General features: G+C 38.5%; 1 protein-coding gene across 4 annotated transcripts in view; it reads right to left on the reverse strand.

Annotated features, from left to right (window-relative positions):
* LOC129750014 (endothelial zinc finger protein induced by tumor necrosis factor alpha) overlaps positions 1 to 18,049 on the reverse strand; it is a 109,377-nt gene that overhangs the window by 21,397 nt on the left and 69,931 nt on the right. For all 4 annotated transcript variants that reach the window (XM_055745195.1, XM_055745194.1, XM_055745193.1 and 1 more), the window contains exon 4: positions 8,780 to 9,451. In XM_055745195.1, the coding sequence (XP_055601170.1) occupies positions 8,780 to 9,286 (507 nt within the window). In that variant the 5' untranslated portion in view covers positions 9,287 to 9,451. The remainder of the gene's footprint in view (positions 1 to 8,779; positions 9,452 to 18,049) is intronic.

Raw genomic sequence — 18,049 nt, forward strand, 5'->3', positions numbered from 1 at the left:
GCGAGGTCCGGCCAAAACATTACTGGCCGGTCGTGGGCACGAATAAACGGCAGAATCCGTTTCTGTAGGCACTCTTTTTTGTAGACTTCTGATGTCATTGTCTTGTCAGTGAGAAAGACTTTGGTTTTCTGTCCACAACTGCATATCCCCTGCCAAATCATGTACTTGCGGGCGAATTTATCCGCAAACACGAACTCAAATTTTGCAGGTACATCCCCCCGAGCCGTCGCCAAATAAAATTTTTGACCTGGGATTTGCCCAAAGTCCGCCTTCACGTAGGTCTCATCGTCCATCAGAATACATCCGTCGAACTTGGTCAGCACTTGGTCGTACAGCTTTCGAGCACGGATTCTGGCCACATTGTTCTGCTTCAGCGTCCGATTTGGCTGTTTGCTGGCTCGGGATGACCTTATTCCTTCCCGGAGACGAATTCGTCGCACCGTACTGTGAGCTGCCTGGAATTTATTGGCCAAATCGCGGTCTGAAAGATTGGGATTCCTCTTCACGGCCTTGATGACTTTCCCACGCAGTTTCCGGTCGACAGTTCCACTCCGACGCTTCGAATGCGGCTTCCGAGCCGTCGCACATTGGGGCAGACCTGACCAATCGATGATCAAAACCTCATAACTTTTTTAAATGAAATCCTACTGGTTTGAAGTCTTCTGGAAAGTTGTTCATCTGATCGAAATCTTTAATTTAATGTAATTTTTTTTCATCTGGATGTTGTATAATTTGATCTAGATAACTTTGTTTAGCAGATTTTCCTTATCATCGGCGTGAAAATAATCATGTAAGGGTTTTTAGGACCGTTAATAAGTTAAATGATGCTCTAAGATCCCTCCCCTCACAAGAATGGAGGGTCCCCATACAAATGTTCAGAATGGGGGTAGGCTTAATAGCGGCACGTTATCCAAACATACGGGAAAATTGTGCCTCTTTTCTGGAAGAAGACAAGTTCATAGAAATGGTACCAAATTTCTACATTTCAAAAAACTAACCAAGCAACCAAGCAAGATCTAACAACTAGTAGGAACATGACAAGGAACAAACAAGCAAATTGAACCAAATTTAACCGAATTTGGCCTCTGAGGATTTTGGGGTACGACAAATCGTTTATTATGATGGCTCAAAACTCATTCCATCTCTGAAACGAATGCTTCTATACAAATTAAATATGGAATTTTGTGCTAAGGGTCATGTCAGTGTGATCAGTGGTAATAGAACAAATAAGTTCAGATAATAAAGCCATAAACTCATATTGGTACCTTATATAAGTAGCAAATGGATCATGTAGGCTGTTACTGAATATGAAAGCAAAAAACATGGTTGCATTGTTTTTTTTTTCAAATATTCAAACATTCAGTGTGTAAAAATTTATATTTTATTTTTGAATAAAACTTTAAAATCTCTACATATTATAGAAAAACTTTTTGAATAAAAGTTAGTTAACAGATAGGTACTAAACATTTGACCGAAAAGGATTTGAGAAGGTTATAGAAAGTTCATGTTCCAAAAAATCTTATCTGCTTGTCTGTAGATAAATATAACTTTTAAAAATCGAAAAAGTATTATCAAACTAAGAGGAAAATAAATTTAGAAAAAAAAATTAAATTTTAAAATTTCAAATGATTGAGTTCAAGTTTTTCTAGCAAAAACCATTTTCAAAAGCAATTCCACAAGTACGAAAATTGTCCAAAAACATGTTTCACCAAAACGTGAATAACTTTTGAATAGGCAAAAATTGGCAACTACTTTTTGTTTTGTTGGATAGCTGAGATTCCCATTTAAATGTTCGAGAAGAAATGAGAGTGGGGTAACGTGGAGTAACATGTTTTCCAGATGTCCAAATATGATGAAAATTCGTAATTTTTTAACATTATACGTTTATGCTCGTAAAAAAAATTACGATTTTCTTTCAATTCTTCAACCTCAAATAAATAAACTCCATATTATTCTTAACACATCCATGTTATTTTTTTTTTATTTCTTCAAGAAATAAAATTTTAGTGGAGTATTGAAAATATTTTTTTGTTTTTGCGATAAAATCCAACAGCATCATACCCCAACTTCACCTACGTAGATAATTGTATGAAACATCGAATTTTAAGTTTTGTTTCACAGATTTGTGATCGGTGTAATGTCCAGTTTCTGAAAAGCATAAATTTATGATGAATTTTTTAAATTTACAAAAAGGGGTTTTGGCCAAGCTTTCATAGGTCCTGCCCCACTGTGCGTCGTCAATGTTTCCTTGTACTGCTTGATAACACGCCATACGGTATTTCTGGGCATTTTAAGCTGTTTAGCTAGCTTCGATGCCGACAACAATGGATTTTCAAGAAAACTGTGCACAATTTGATCTCTCCGTTCGGCTTCCATGGCGGTTGTTTACAAAATGCTATCGTTTGGTGTTATGACATAAATACATGGTGAAAGGTAATGAATTTCCCGACACGTGGGTGAAAAAAGTTTCCAAATTCGTCCACTAGGAGCGCCACAATGAGCAAAAGAATTTGTTCCAATATTAAATGAAGCAGACTTTATTTCGTGACCAGTTGTTTCAGAGAGAAAAAAAATCATGCTGGTGACCATAAGTGAGTCTCTGGAGCCACCATTAGTCATCCAGCTTTGAATAATAGCTATTTTGTTACAATACATTTGAATGGGCATTTGTCTACTTTCAGCCATCAGGGAGGGAATTGGACTGGTGCAGAAGGCAAATCAGATTATTTGGACGCAGAAATTGTACAGAGGTTCTAATTAACTGATTAGAGTATGGTGGGGTAAAAGTACGACCTCCGAGGGCCCTCCTATTCAAAAAAAATTGCAGTTGTTTTTCCAAAAAACCAAAAACAGAATTTGATTCCTTATACCGTATACGATTGCTCCCCTCGTTCAGTGTTGCACTTAACCCGATATAAACAAACACAAATCGTCGCTATTGTATTGCTACCTCACTCACTCACACGCTCTCTCGCAATACTGACAAAATTTTCGGGGCACTACCGCCCGATGGCAATGCGACACCAGGTCAAACCCAGTGCAACACTGTCCGAACAAACAAACAAGACGGCACTTAGTGGTGTACCAGTGCAACACTCGGAATAAACAAATACGGTATTATATTTTTATCTCTCTTCTAAAAAATTATCGATTCGATTAAATTATGATCGACGCATTAGATAGCAGTAGTGAAAATGCCTAATAAACTCCTATCGAAACGTTCTCTTAACCTACTTCTGGGGCAAAAGTTCGAATGATGTGGGGTAAAAGTACGACCATTCAAAACTCCACATTTCTGCATGAAGCCAAGAGAAAATATTTTTTATATCAATTTTACATTCAACAGCAGCTTCTTTGTTCGCTCCTGATACAATCCTATACATAGACGAACAACCTGCGCGAATTTGGAGTTCTTCACTAATTAATTGCCCATATTCAACAGGTGACGAAATCCAGTTATCATCGTATTTTAGCAATATTTCACGCTAGCAGGTCTTTGTAAAAGAAGCATGTGCTAATGTTTCCAGTGCATTTAAAAAAAAGTAAAAAAAAGCAAAGTAAAAGAAACAAAAAAGGTGACCAAAAACCAAATCTATGCCAATATTGGCTTATTTTCCGTTCAAGTTATGTAAATTTCTTATCAAATATGGGTCTTAGTTTTTATTCCGGGAATTGTCCTTCTAGTAGCATTCTTCCTCAAGGGTCTGAGTCTAGACATTAATCAACAACATCGTCATCAACTCGTGCCGAAACAACTTGCGAACGAATGGATTCAGTTGCGACGCGAATGATTCTGTTGCTCTGTTGTGGTATGAGCCTACTTGGTTGAATGATTCAACTAAATCAAAGCAATCGAAAGATTCCGATTGATTTCTGAAGTAAACAATGACTGAAAATCGGGAGGAAAAAATCAACTAGGGACGCTAGGCAACACAAACAAAACGAAAAATCATTACACATAGTTCATCAAGACAGCGCTCTTCTGTTGCACGTTTTGAAGTAAACGAAGCGAATATCAGTAAGCCTGGGTCGAACGATCCATTTGGATCATCGTTGCAACTCCATGCTTTAGGATCTAAAGGCCTATCGCATCAACTTGAAACAAACAAATGTGTTAGACCAGGGGTGAGCAACCTTTTGAACGAACGGGCCAATTCAAATTTGAAATCTTTTCGGCGGGCCGCACCTAACATATTGCGGACCAAATACGAGATATCTCGTTTCTTTCGCTTGACGCCAGTGCATTTTACTCATAAACATACCTCAAACGTGATATTTTTTATGAAGAAACTTTATTCTACATAATTGTGAACAGTGCTTTCGATAACTCAAAGATACTAAATTTGAAGAATTTGGCCCAGTCATTTCTGAGGTTGATGATACCAAATTTTAGTGTTTTCGAGCTCAGATTTCTTCTCGATCCTTAATGTGTTAAGATAACTCTTTTTATATAATTATCTGAATCATCTGAGCTGCACGTCATTTGCTATAACTTCATATTTTTGGCAGAAACAAATCTGAAAAAAAGATAAATCGAGTTGATGTGTTCAAAAACACGACTTTTCAAATACTGTCATTGAAAAGGTACTTCACTAAATCTTTGTCATTTTAAAATTCTCTCAAATTTTTTATAGTACTTCTTGGCGAACATACTATTCGTCTTCACTTCCATTTTAAAATCTTCCGGAGCTTACCACAGTGATAACTAAGATTGGGAAAAGTATATATTTAAGGAAATCACCGTTTTCTTAGCGTTGGACGTTGAATCGCTAATGAACTTTCTGTATTTTTCCACTATTAAAACTTGCTCTCAATGCCTATTTTTTTTTCCTTTCCATAATTTTGGTCGGCAATTTTGATACTGGTTGATTCATGTTGATAAAAAATTTAAAATCGTTCACCCAAGCTTTGTTATTAAACTTTCGTAATTTTCGTCAATATTCAGAAATTTAAAAAAATATTTTACAAGGTTTTGGTTTAATTTTTTTGTCAGTATTTGAAGGCTCACAGAACAAGCCATTTTGTCGAATTGGATAGAATAATTAAAAAAAAAACTTTTTTTAAGCATATTTTTTATCATACAACTTTATTTTTGATTGAAACAAAAATAATGACTTCGACTTCGACGGACTTTGAAATTCCTTTGATTATGTGTAGCTAACGATTTTTGGCTGCTCTTCCGACTCATGTTAATGGATTTTGCTTTTCAAAGTAATGGGAGTTAAATAGTTATTTCTATTTTCTATTTCGCTTATTTATAGAGAATTTTAATCAACTTGACCATTCGTCCTGTTAAATAATTACGAAAAATGTATCCCGAAGAAAAAAAAATCCCAGAAAAAAGTTGACAATCTGAATGATTGTGGGGCAAATGCAGATAAGTGCATATTTGATCAAGTCTAACTTTCATAACAATGCATTGTAGGAAAAAGTTAAGGCATAACAATTTGAAAAAAAAAAAACTTTGCGGGCCGTACAATAGAGTCTCACGGGCCAAATGCGGCCCGCGGGCCGCGGGTTGCTCATCCCTGTGTTAGACTCATAGGCACAGGTCCCAGCAGGCGTGAGCGAGGATTGTTTGGTTGTTCAAATTCAGGTTAGGGAGTTCTCCAACGGTTCTCTCTTTGGTTTGGGCCGATTAAAGGAGGCAGGATTCGCTCGGGGTGAAGTTAAATTCAATTTTAGGAGCCCATTCAGATATCCTAGAGTCCTTTTCTAGTGGTTTTCTAGAGAGCTGACACTGACCATACTGAGTGGAAACTCGATTTCGTTTTCTGGATAATTTTCCCAACAGTACGCAATGCCGATTTCAGAGTGCGCATCGATCGATTTGAAGAAATTCTATCCCAGTTAGGAAATGCCACCCAACTTTCCTACAGGGCATTTTTGTCAAATTTTTCAGGTTCGCCACCTGCCGTCGGTATTGCGAACCTGCAAAATCAGACAACAAAAAATTAGACAGAAAATGGTTGAATTTTTGTTCTAAGTGTCATGTCAGTGTGGTCAGTGGAGCTGATGATGATACAGTGAGCAAAACAACAATAGTATCACTATGTGCTTTGCTTGTTAAAATATTAATGAAATTCGTCTAAATTTTCTTCTACAATTATTCTACAAATTGTTTAACGGATGAATTAAGCATAAGTTTTTTTTAGATGAAGCAATTTGCGTTGAGAACCAAAAGTGTGAAATAAGAATAGTACCACTCATGTTTTCCCACAAAAATCAATATTATATCTGTAAATTTTCTGTGGAAATGTTGATAATAATGCTTCCATGCCTTATTTATTTTAAGGCGTTTCCTGGAATTCCAAAGTTTTTCAATAGAAGATATTGATTTGACTGTAGAAAATTTGACAACTTCAATAGTCAATGCTAAAGCTGCTTCAATACCTAAAGTTAAACATAAATTTAATAAACCTTTGATCGATGATGAACTTCAGTTTTTGATACGGCTGAAAAACATTCGTCGACGCCAATATCAACGTACTAGGGATCCTTATTTGAAATTTATTTATTGCGACCTTCAAAAAGAAATCAAACGTCGTTTAAACTTTATTCGTAATGAAAATTTTGCAAAAGCAGTAGAGGACATAAAACCCTACTCAAAGCCATTTTGGACATTAACTAAAATTCTGAAAAAGCCCCATAAGCCAATTCCTACTTTGAAAGATGGGAATAAACTTCTTTTAACTAATGCAGAAAAAGCTAAAAAATTAGCCAAACAATTTGAGTCTGCTCATGATTTTAATTTAAACGTTGTAAGTCTAATTGATGAGTTAGCACGCCTACCCTATTTGGAAAATATAAAGATTAGGAAACGAACGCGACTTATGCTGTGCGCATTTATTTTGCTCGCGACAGCATAAAATCGCCACCCGGTCGGACGATGAACAAAACAGCGACCGAACGCGCATTTTGTTTCGTCTGTCTCAAATCTCTTAGCCCGTGCGAATCATTATGCTTAATCATTCGCATAACATTCCGATGCTAAGCAATAAAAGGGCAGTCAGGAGAAAATACGCCGTTCAGTCCGTCGTATAATCGTTCTCGTGTAGTCCGTTCAGTTTAGACCGCAATAAGTGCAAATCCTAGAAGAATAAAAGTGTTGAGCAGAACTTTCTCATTGCGTACAACAAGTATAAACCCTAGAAGAATAAAAGTGTTATGCAGAATTTTCCAATTACTTTCAATAAGTGTAAACCCTAGAAGAATAAAAGTGTTAAGCAGAACTTTCCAATGGCTTTCAATAAGTGTAAACCTATTGCCAAAAGAAAAAAAATACAACAAGAAAAATACGGTTCAAAAAATTGACACTTGGCCAAAAAGTTAGAACGCGGAATAGATAAAAATGTGAAATGCGAAAAAATCGACAAGTAGCAACTATTCGCAGCGAAATCTGAAATAATGGCAACGTCGATAGAACTGTTCTCGCATAAGGAAAGCTCAGTAGGCCCATGGGTTGCTACGTTTTTGCTCGTTTTTGCGTGTGCGTAAAAAACACGCTCTCAAACCATTGGGCTCGCTATACATGGGAATTCTCTTTCTGGGTTTCTCATGTATAGTTAGCTAATGCAGAGCAAAGGCGGGAGCAATTCATGGGAGCTTTTCATCAACATGCCCTCTAGCCTAAAATTTCAACACCTATCAAGCTTTCTCCTATTGGCGCACTAATGCCTGTCTATCCACCTTTCTTTCAAATTCTATAAAATAAATTCTCTCTAGTTTTCATTCCGCCGCACATGCCATTAAAATTATAATCATACAAATTACGGCGATTAAAATCATATTATAAATCTAGTAAAGAATCCAGATAAGTCAAATCTAGCCGGGATGTCCAGATATTGTTTAATACTTCGGGTGTTTTGCTCAGGTTTATTCTGATTATTTGCTAAATCAAATAAAAATCTCAAATTCCTCTTGAAAAATTTTTAGATTTTGTGTTCAATTTCCAAAAATTTCAAAATATACATAAAATATTCCCATTTCATTTTTTTCAAAAATCGTTCTGAATGCCTGATCGTCTGGATACGTGTGGTTGAAAGTATGGTTTGCTTATGGTTAAAGACCACCTATTTTTTCAACAACTATTTTAAAGTTATTTTGCTCAAATTCGACCTTCATCTAATTCAATATTAAAGAAGCAGTTTCAAATAGCTTGACACCTGTTTCGACATGTTTTATTCCATATTTCACAGGAACGCAATCTCTTTGGTGATAAACGCCCTAGATGCGACTAGTCATCTGATGTCTTTTCAGTTCTTGGTTACATTTTAAAAATTAGAAATTCCCCTACTTAATAAAAAATATCTTGAAATACATCATCCGATAATATCATCTGGTTTAAAATATTCGATTAAAAACATATGGGGAATTAATATGGAAGAAATAGAAAGCATTGAAATAATTACTTAAGGTTTTTTCATTGAAAACTCAATACAATATTCGACCGAATATTCGTTTGGCCGAATAGTCGAAAAGCTCAATATTCGGTATTCGGTCGTTCGCCGAATACCACTATTCGGTACATCTCTAGTGTTTAGTTTTAAGTTTAAAATATTTTTGCCATTACAGAATGTTCTCCTACATTAAATACTTGATTGCGCTCAGCAAATTTGAATCTTATAAATAATTTTTTATTATCTAGTTAACTATAGGGCTCTGAACAGTTCATTATTGAGCTGAACACTTAATTTAATGTAATAATGTAATATAAATGTAATGATGAATTGATACAAATTAAGACATATTAAAAAAACAAAGTGTAATGTTAATTTACCTTGAGCATACGTTCATCCATTTCTCCGTTGTTGTTGTTGTTGTTGTTGCTATTATTGTTGTTGTTATTATTATTGTTGTTATTGGTATTGTTTGGGTATGGGCTTGTAGCGGGGCTGTGTAGTTGGCCGTTTGCTTGTTCTCCCGGTTGTTGAGGTCTGTTTTCAGGATGATTCAGCGGACTAGTGGGGTTGGGCTGCTGTGGCTGTTGGTGTTGTTGCTGCTGCTGTTGTTGATGGTGTTGCTGGGCTTGTGCCTGCGCTGCAGCTATCAGTTGATGGGCCCCGTTTGGATGGGTTGGCATATGGGTTTGCCCATTCTGCTGCAACGGCGGATACACTTCACCACCCCACTGACCACCAAGGGCAGCACTGCGCTCGGCAGCCTCTTGGGAGTCTTTGTATAGAACGTAGGGAGTGTCTTGAGAAATGCAGTACATGATCTGGCGCGGCACTTTGAGACCCGCAGCCAGACATGCGGCGAACGATGCTGAAAAGTTGATGGCCATCTCGATCTAGGCTATTCACGAAGTGTTGAGAATTTGGTGTGATGCTTTTCACCAACGAAACTCGAAGTTTTTCTTGAGAAAACATTCATGGGCACACCGGGGAAGCAAGCTACGTGCCGGTCCGTTCAACGGTGCATTTTGCGATTCATTGTTGCTTTATGTAATCTGTGAAAGAGAAGCAAACAAAAAAAAAACATTTGTAATTAAGGCTTTGCTTTCATCGTCATTTGTTCAAAAAAAAAAAAAAAGAAAAATAAATTAAATGGGTAGCTGAAGCTTTAATAAAAGACATAGCGCCGATGTGGTCTAGTGGATAGGCTGGCGCGAGTCTGGTATTGGTACGCCAGGCGTACTGGGTTCGATTCCCGGTATCGGCAAGAAAAAAACTTTTGGGTTCGAATCCCATAAGCGGGGGCCGACAGGTAAGATGTGTTTCATTATATAACTGCCTATATAATTGGAATGTTCAATCAGTTGCCAGCTGGCCAGGTATATACACGGATGCCGGAATACCTGTAAGTAAACTAGCCCACCTGATTGATTCGTTCTTCCAAGATATACCTACATCAACACACGCAATACATTCACCACCACATAACAGTTCATACGAAGCCATGGGGTCCGGGTATGGTGGCGCGCTGCATTGGAGATTTGTCGAACCAATCTAAGGAATGTATGTGAGCCAATACTTTGGCAGAAACTGCGGTGAATCCGTGCACCCATGGTGGATTACCAACATACATTACCAACATACAGCTGAAGCTTTAATAAAAGACCATTAGCCATAGATTATAGAGATGGACGAGATCGACGACACTTTTCGATAATATCAATATGGCTTAGTCGACAATTTCAAAACTGCAATAAATATCATGAAACATCCAATAAATTATCTTTTCAATCATAAGGTTTTTGATGCATTGGATCAATATGTTTTCTTTTTTTTTCGAGCATTACTCACTTTTTATCACACTTATGCCAATTGTACAAAACACCATGAGCACGCATGTGCATTTCAAATATTTAATATCTTCAGATGAACCACCATCCCAGCACCATGCAACAGTATCCGTGTTTCTAGCCGGATGATATTTTTTTATTCTGATCCAGTGCATAAATTCGCGAATTCTATGTTTTGATTAATTTTTCATTCCTCATGCGTCGTCATATTCGGGAGGAAAAACAGGTCGGCTTTCAGAACCAGCTACTCTCCGATAGAGAGATGAATATATGTAGGTACCTACTTTTGTATGAGCAAAAACGTACAACATAAATATCATTCATCGGTCCAGTTGAAGCCGTGTGACTGAACTTGTCAATGCACTCAATTTTTTAGGAGATGATTCTTCCCTTGCCCATCTGTGTCGTACACAGGATGTGTTGAAAGCTTGATAGGAAGCAATATTTGTAGAATTTTTTTTTTTGGATTTTTATTCATCCATCAGCACCATCACTATTCGAATGAAAGCAAACCGGACGTTTTGATAGTTGTAATGTTTGGCTATTGAATAATTTATTCTGCCTTCTATATTCCGCAATGAATACAACTGACTTCAGTGCATTTTTGTATCTACATGGGTACGCGGAGCCAAGTTTATAATTTAATACTTCTCGGCTGATATTAGATTACCATCAGTGGGGTTAGAATGATTGAGTTTTAGAAATTTAGGGAATAAATTTTCATTCACATATGTGATGTGGATGATTTTGGCATATTTGAGGCAAAGGTCCGAAAATCGCTAAAGAAAAGCAATCAGGATTCATTTCAAGCTAGAAAATATCTTCTTTGATTACTGCAATACCCACGTGGTTAAGGTTAAGGTAGTACGTTTTTTTTTAAATTAACACTAACTAGATACAAAAAAAATCAACCGAGCAGCATCGTGTGCGCCCTTTGCTGTTCGTAACGTAGTCAATTAGAGGTGATCGACATACTTGTTGATACATTCTGAGCGTCGCTCACTGACTGATTCACTCCCCGCAAATTGCGGGAGATCACCTCACGTCTCTTCATTAATTATTTCAGGTAATTCAGAATCATCAAATTTTGTAGGCTCTTGAAAATTCTCAAGAAGAAACTCCCAGATTGCAACATCAGTTCAGAATAAATGAATGAGAAGGATAATGGGACGAGCTCACCGATCGTTTAAGTAGCAATTGTGTTTCCTCTTGTAGCGAATCATTCAACCTGTTGGAGGTGGACAAAATCAACGGAGAATCGGGTCGGGCACAAACAATGAAACATGAAATTATTGATCGCTATTCATTATCCACTAATTCAAGAAAAAATCGAAATTTTACAACTAAAAACTACGTAAACTTCAAAAATTTAATTTTCACCGCGACGGAGCGAAACAAAAATACGTGCGATACCAACAAACCATCGCCTACTTCCTCCAAAATAGGTTATGATCTATGTTGAGGAAACTTGAAATCAAAAATTTTGAGTACTAAATTAAAACTAGATAAGATAAAAATATCTCTCTTCTGTTAGTGGGGGAGAGATATTTCTGTACTATGTATGAATAATTTGATGGTAGAATTGATTCAACTGTAGATATGATAGATTCAACTACAATTGTGTGATTGACTATACTGCCCCTATTCGCATATGAGTCCCATGTGTAAAAACTGCAAACCGAGAAAAACGCTTGTAAAGTTTGAAACTTGTTTTCATAAAAACAATCGTTACACTTGAAAGAATACTTCTGTTTACTTTTGCGCTAATACTAACTAATAATTACGGAGAAATTTCAATAAAACACTCATGTGGCTCATATGCGAATATTCTTAACCCTCGAACAGAGATTATTCGCAAATGAGTCTCTGGTGCTAAAGTTATCAGCAAGTGACAAGTACTTTTCTAACATATTTTTTTCATTCGTTTACCATTCTTTTTGATGACAGAAGAAAGTTATCAAAAGATCTTGATTCCAAACTGATTTCAATCAAGGTTTATTCGCCAAGTGGGATGTATTTTCCAGTGTTTTTTTTTTCAAAACTTTGTTTTCATTCCTGTAAAATTGCTGCAAATTTATCATACATCTTCATCATTTAATTCCATGTGTGTTACGGATACATGGATAACAACGACCAAAAGTTTGCTGGATTCAAGACAAAGGAGATTTCTCCCGGGAACATCTTCCTAGGTAATAAACGAAAAAAGTGGTATTGATATTGTTGCGCATACAAAAAAGTATTGAAAAAAGTTTATTATTTTATTACCGAGACAACACTTCAAGTACCACCCACCCGATCACACATTAGATCGTCGAAATTATCCACGAAGGAACCATCCTGACCGAAGACTGATCTATTAAGCGTTGTTCATCGGTTGATTTTTGTCGAAAAACTAATTTTGGTTACCAGTTACTTATTAATGTTTTTTTGTGACTTAGAACCAAATTTCTTCGGAATCATTTCGATACTATACGTTAAATTTTTATGTAAATTAATGTTTTAAGCATTAAATTATTGATTTACTTCATTTTCTATCTATCCTTTCCTTCAATTGTAAGCTCTGGCGCTGAATTTTGGTCATGGGACTCATATGCGAATATTTTTCACATGGGATACATCAGGGGTCATATTTTTTCGAAATTTTGGGAACAAACTTCGAACAAAAACTTGATTTATAGGTAAATTGGTGCACAAAGAAGCGTTTTCAATCGATAACTCAAAAACGATGAAAATGCACATGGGACTCATATGCGAATAGGGGCAGTATAGGCATTCAACTATAAATATAATAGATTCAACTGTAGTGGTTGTCGGATTCTTTGCTATAATCGACGTAACAAATAACTAACCGCGTCTATAGTCCTGAAAATTCGTTACTCAACTAACTTTTTTTCGTCGCTCGTTTTTCCATCTCTCTCACTCTCACTCACTTAACGTTCTACTTTTCGTCAAATCTTCGTTCAAACGAATACACGATGAAATGAAAATCTACAAGTTTGTGTTATATTTTCAGTTGCCACAGATATTGCAAGTTTTTCCATTATATTACTTTTTCTAAATCTATAACCTATTCATCTGTACACTACAGTGGTATAATTGATTCAACTGTAAATATGATAGATTCAACTGTAGTGTTATAATTGATTCAATTGTAAATGTGATAAATTCAACTACAAATGTATGATTGATTCTAGCTATTGAACCATAAATATAGTAAATAAAACTATATTGTTATGATAGATTCAGTTTTACTTGAATACTATAGTGTTCATCAGCAAAAACAAAAAAAAAAATAGTAAGTGTGGGACCCAATACGTGTTCTCTGTAGCGATCGTATCGCTGTTTTTAGGGCTCAGCCTGCGATAGTTCCTGACATCGGTGGCAAAACGCAAGCGCTCTCGGTGATGGGGAAACATTTTCCTCTACCAGTTCGTGGCAGCGGTCGTGTTGAAGGCCGACAGTTCCTGGAATTTCCTGGGCAACCATGCATCAAGATCCAAAAAGAATAAAAGCGAAGGAACCAGGACGTGGATATCGGGATTTCCGGTCAGGTTTTCTAGCATCAGGGAGGCTAAAACGAACTAAATGCAAAATGCTGGAATAATAAATTAAAAGAAAATAAAACGTAGCCATAAAGTTATTCCGAAAAAATGCTTCAGATATGATAACTTCCAATATAAACAGAAATAAAATGTGCAATATTTAGATATAGTAGACCTCAGTGAATCAATCATGGAAATAAAATTTAATCTATCATATTTATAATTAAATCAATCATATAATTATAATTGATTCTACTATAACTATTGTTGAATCTATGACATCAACCGTGCATTATAGTTGAATCTATTATATTTATAGTTGAATGCACAAAATTAATCATACAACTATAGTTGAATGTATTATATACATTGTTGATTGTACGAAATCAATCAGATTGTCTATTATATGTATTGTTGAAATTTTAATAATTATAGTTAGCTGAGAAGCAATCAGCAGGGCAGGTAAATGGTTACCATCAAGTAGCCAAAGTTATGCGATATTGATATATTTGGAGATATCACTGTCATGCAACACATGTATCATATCACCGTGACATGTGGTAGGATATCGCGACATTTGCAATTGAGTGACATCTAAGCTAATGTGATCGTCATTTTATTATGCTCTCTGTCAAATCTACCTATCAAAACTTGCTTTTATGTACATTATGAAAATGTAAAAACGCTGAAATTCTCCAATACTGAAATACTTCGAATTAAAATAAAGTTCTTAAATTTCTCTTTTGGGAAGAACTAAAACTTTAAAATAATCTTCACATACCAGCGTTGAAGATTTTTGTTGATGAGTCCTACCTAACATACTTTTTCTTAAATTCTCGCTTTATTGTGAATTTTTACTCCCAATGACTAGCTTGGTCTCTCGTTAACTCAGGGTAAATTTCACTTGTTGCAGGGTGGACAAACTACTAGGGAGAAACTATCAAACGAATTGAATTTTAACCAAAATGTACTCTCAAGAGGGTTTCGTGGGTGTTATTAGTGAAATAACGTATACATTTTAACATTTTATTAAGTTAACATTTAAAGAGGAGCAGGAGTGAGGAATAAGTGAAATTTGAGATCATTTCACTCGGATTTCTTGCCCACAAACGATGATGGGATCTGGATTGATGGCGATTTTTTTTTACTTACTTAATGATCCCGCGCCGATCCTCCGGTGCATAGGGCCGTGGTAAAAGACCTCCACTGTTGACGATCCGGAGCCAGCGTCTTCACATGGTCCCAGTCAAGATTCTCGTCGACAGTTCGGATTTCAGCGGCTAGGCTTCGCCGCCACGAATTTCTGGGTCTGCCTCTTCTTCGATGACCTTCTGGATTCCAATCTAGCGCCTCTCTGCAAATCTCGTTTTCATCTCTTCGCAGTGTGTGCCCAATCCATCTCCACTTACGTTCCCGAATCTCGATTTCTAGCGCCTTTTGATGACACCGGCGATGTAGTTCCTCATTCGAGATCCAGTTGCCAGGCCACCAAGCGCGGATGATATTCCGCAGGCAGCGATTTACAAATACTTGCAGTTTTCGCGTCGTTACCTCATATGTGCACCAAGTTTCGCACCCGTACAGCAATACGGATTTGACGTTTGAGTTGAAGATTCGGATTTTTGTTCGTAGAGAGATCTGGCGTGACCGCCAGATGTTTCGGAGACTCGCAAACGCAAATCGGGCCTTTCTGATCCGTGTTTCGATGTCTTTTCTGGTACCACCATCAGGCGTAATCTGGCTACCAAGATACTGGAAGCACTCCACTTTCTCAACTTGTTGCCCAGCTACCATGAAACTGGAGGGATTTCCTGTGTTGATCTCCATCGACTTGGTCTTACCGACATTGACTTTGAGACCTGCTGCCTTGGAACTTTCGGTGAGGTCGTCGAGTTTGCTCTGCATATCTGGTTGTGTTTGGGCGAGCAAAACAATATCGTCAGCCAGGTCAAGGTCGTTCAGTTGCTCCATTGTTGAAGGATTCCACGGCAATCCTCGGTTCGGTGCACAGTCAATCGATCCAATCAGAATCTCATCCATTACGATTAGAAAAAGTAGCGGTGATAGAATACATCCTTGTCTCACTCCAGCAGTTACCGGGATTGGTTCGGACAAGACACCGTCGTGCAAGACCTTGCACGAAAATGCCTCATACTGTGCTTCGATGAGATGGACTAGTTTCTCTGGGACCCCTCGTCGCCTTAGAGCCGCCCAGATGTTTTCATGGTTAAGTCGGTCGAATGCTTTTTCGAAATCAACGAACACCAGCAGAAGAGAGTCCTGGAATTCGTTGGTTTGTTCCAGTATGATTCGTAGCGTTGTGATGTGGTCCACACATGATCGTCGAGATCGGAATCCAGCTTGTTGCCGTCGGAGTGTAGCGTCTATTTTCTCCTGGATCCTGTTCAGAATCACTTTGCAGAGTACTTTGAGGGTTGTACAGATCAACGTTATGCCTCGCCAGTTACCGCACTCTGTCAGGTCTCCTTTCTTCGGGACCTTTACGAGGATACCCTGCATCCAGTCGGCCGGGAATGTTGCAGTATCCCAGATGTCAGCGAAAAGACGGTGCAACATTTGTGCTGATAGGGCAGGGTCGGCTTTCAGCATTTCAGCAGGGATGCAATCGATCCCAGGTGCTTTGTTGGATTTCATGGTTTTGATTGCCGCTTCTATTTCAGCCAGCGAAGGCGCTTCCGAGTTGACGCCATTTATGCGACTTACTGTTGGCGCTTCGAGCTGCAGATTCTGCTGGCCATCACTATTCGTGACTCGGAAGAGTTGTTCGAAGTGCTCAGTCCATCGTTTGAGCTGATCTGTTCGATCGGTCAGTAACTGACCTGCTCGGTCTTTTAGCGGCATTCTTGCATTAGTCCTTGCACCACTGAGGCGGCGAGAAATGTCATAAAGTAATCGGATATCTCCATTGGCGGCGGCTCTTTCTCCCTCTTCGGCTAGGGAGTTTGTCCAGGCTCTCTTGTCTCGTCTACAAGCTCGTTTAACTGCCTTTTCCAGCTCCGCATATCGTAAGCGGGCGGCTGCTTTGGCTGACCCGGTACATGCCTGCTCAATTCCGACTTTCGCCTTTCTCCGATCATCGACCATCCTCCAAGTTTCATCCGACATCCATTCACTCCTTCTTCCACAAACATTACCTAGAGTACCATGGCTCGTCGTGATAAAGGCATTCTTGATTCCACACCACTGTTCTTCGACTGTTCCGTCTGTCGGCAGCTCCGAGGCTCGGGATTCTAGCTGTTCAACGTATGCCCTTTTCACCTCTGGATTCTCCAACCGGCGGACGTCGTATCGACACCCGACTTTCTCCTCGCGCCGTTGGACACGTGCAACTCTCAGTCGTATCTCGCCAAGGACGAGGTGATGGTCAGATGCAATGTCTGCGCTTCGCTTGTTGCGGACATCAAGAAGGCTCCTTCTCCATTTTCGGCTGATGCAGATGTGGTCAATTTGATTTTCTGTTCGGCCATCTCGGGATACCCAAGTGACCTTATGTGCTGGTCGATGGGGGAAGAGCGATCCACCGATCACCATGTTGTTGTTGCCACAAAATTCTACAAACAGCTCTCCGTTTTCGCTCATCTGTCCTAGACCATGGCGCCCCATGATGCGCTCAAGGTCCTGATTGTCGGAGCCAATCTTTGCGTTGAAGTCGCCCAAATGGATTTGAATGTCACCCTTCGGAATTCTCTCAACCACGCTGTTCAGTTGACTGTAAAACTGCTCTTTCTCCTGCAAGTCGGCAACGTCAGTTGGCGCATAACACTGGACCATTGTAAGGTTTCTAACCCGTGTTCTAAATCTGGCTACGATTATTCTTTCGTTTATCGGTTCCCATCTAATGAGGGCCGCGTAGGCCTGCGGGCTTAACAGGAAACCAACTCCTCGTTCCCGAGTAGCATGTTCTCCTCGTATGCCAGAGTAAAGCAGGACTTGCCCGGATTGTGTCTTGTGTTCTCCAGTATTAGGCCAACGGACTTCGCTCAGTCCCAGAATTTCAAGCTTGAGGCGGCTAGCCTCTCTAGCCAGTTGTTCCAGTTTGCCTTGTTGGGCAAGGGTTAAAACATTCCAAGTTCCAATTCTAGTCCGTGTTTTCATGCTAAAAGTCGTCGCCAAAGTTCCAGGTCGGTCATTTCTTTCGGATTCCGTAACAATTTCAAATCGGGAGCAGTAGGTTGTTAGCCTAAAGTCCCTATCCCGCGATGGGGCTGCCATCTTGGACTTAGCTGGCGGGAGCCGCATT

Source organism: Uranotaenia lowii, chromosome 2, assembly GCF_029784155.1.
Source record: "Uranotaenia lowii strain MFRU-FL chromosome 2, ASM2978415v1, whole genome shotgun sequence".
NCBI classification, from domain to species: domain Eukaryota; kingdom Metazoa; phylum Arthropoda; class Insecta; order Diptera; family Culicidae; genus Uranotaenia; species Uranotaenia lowii.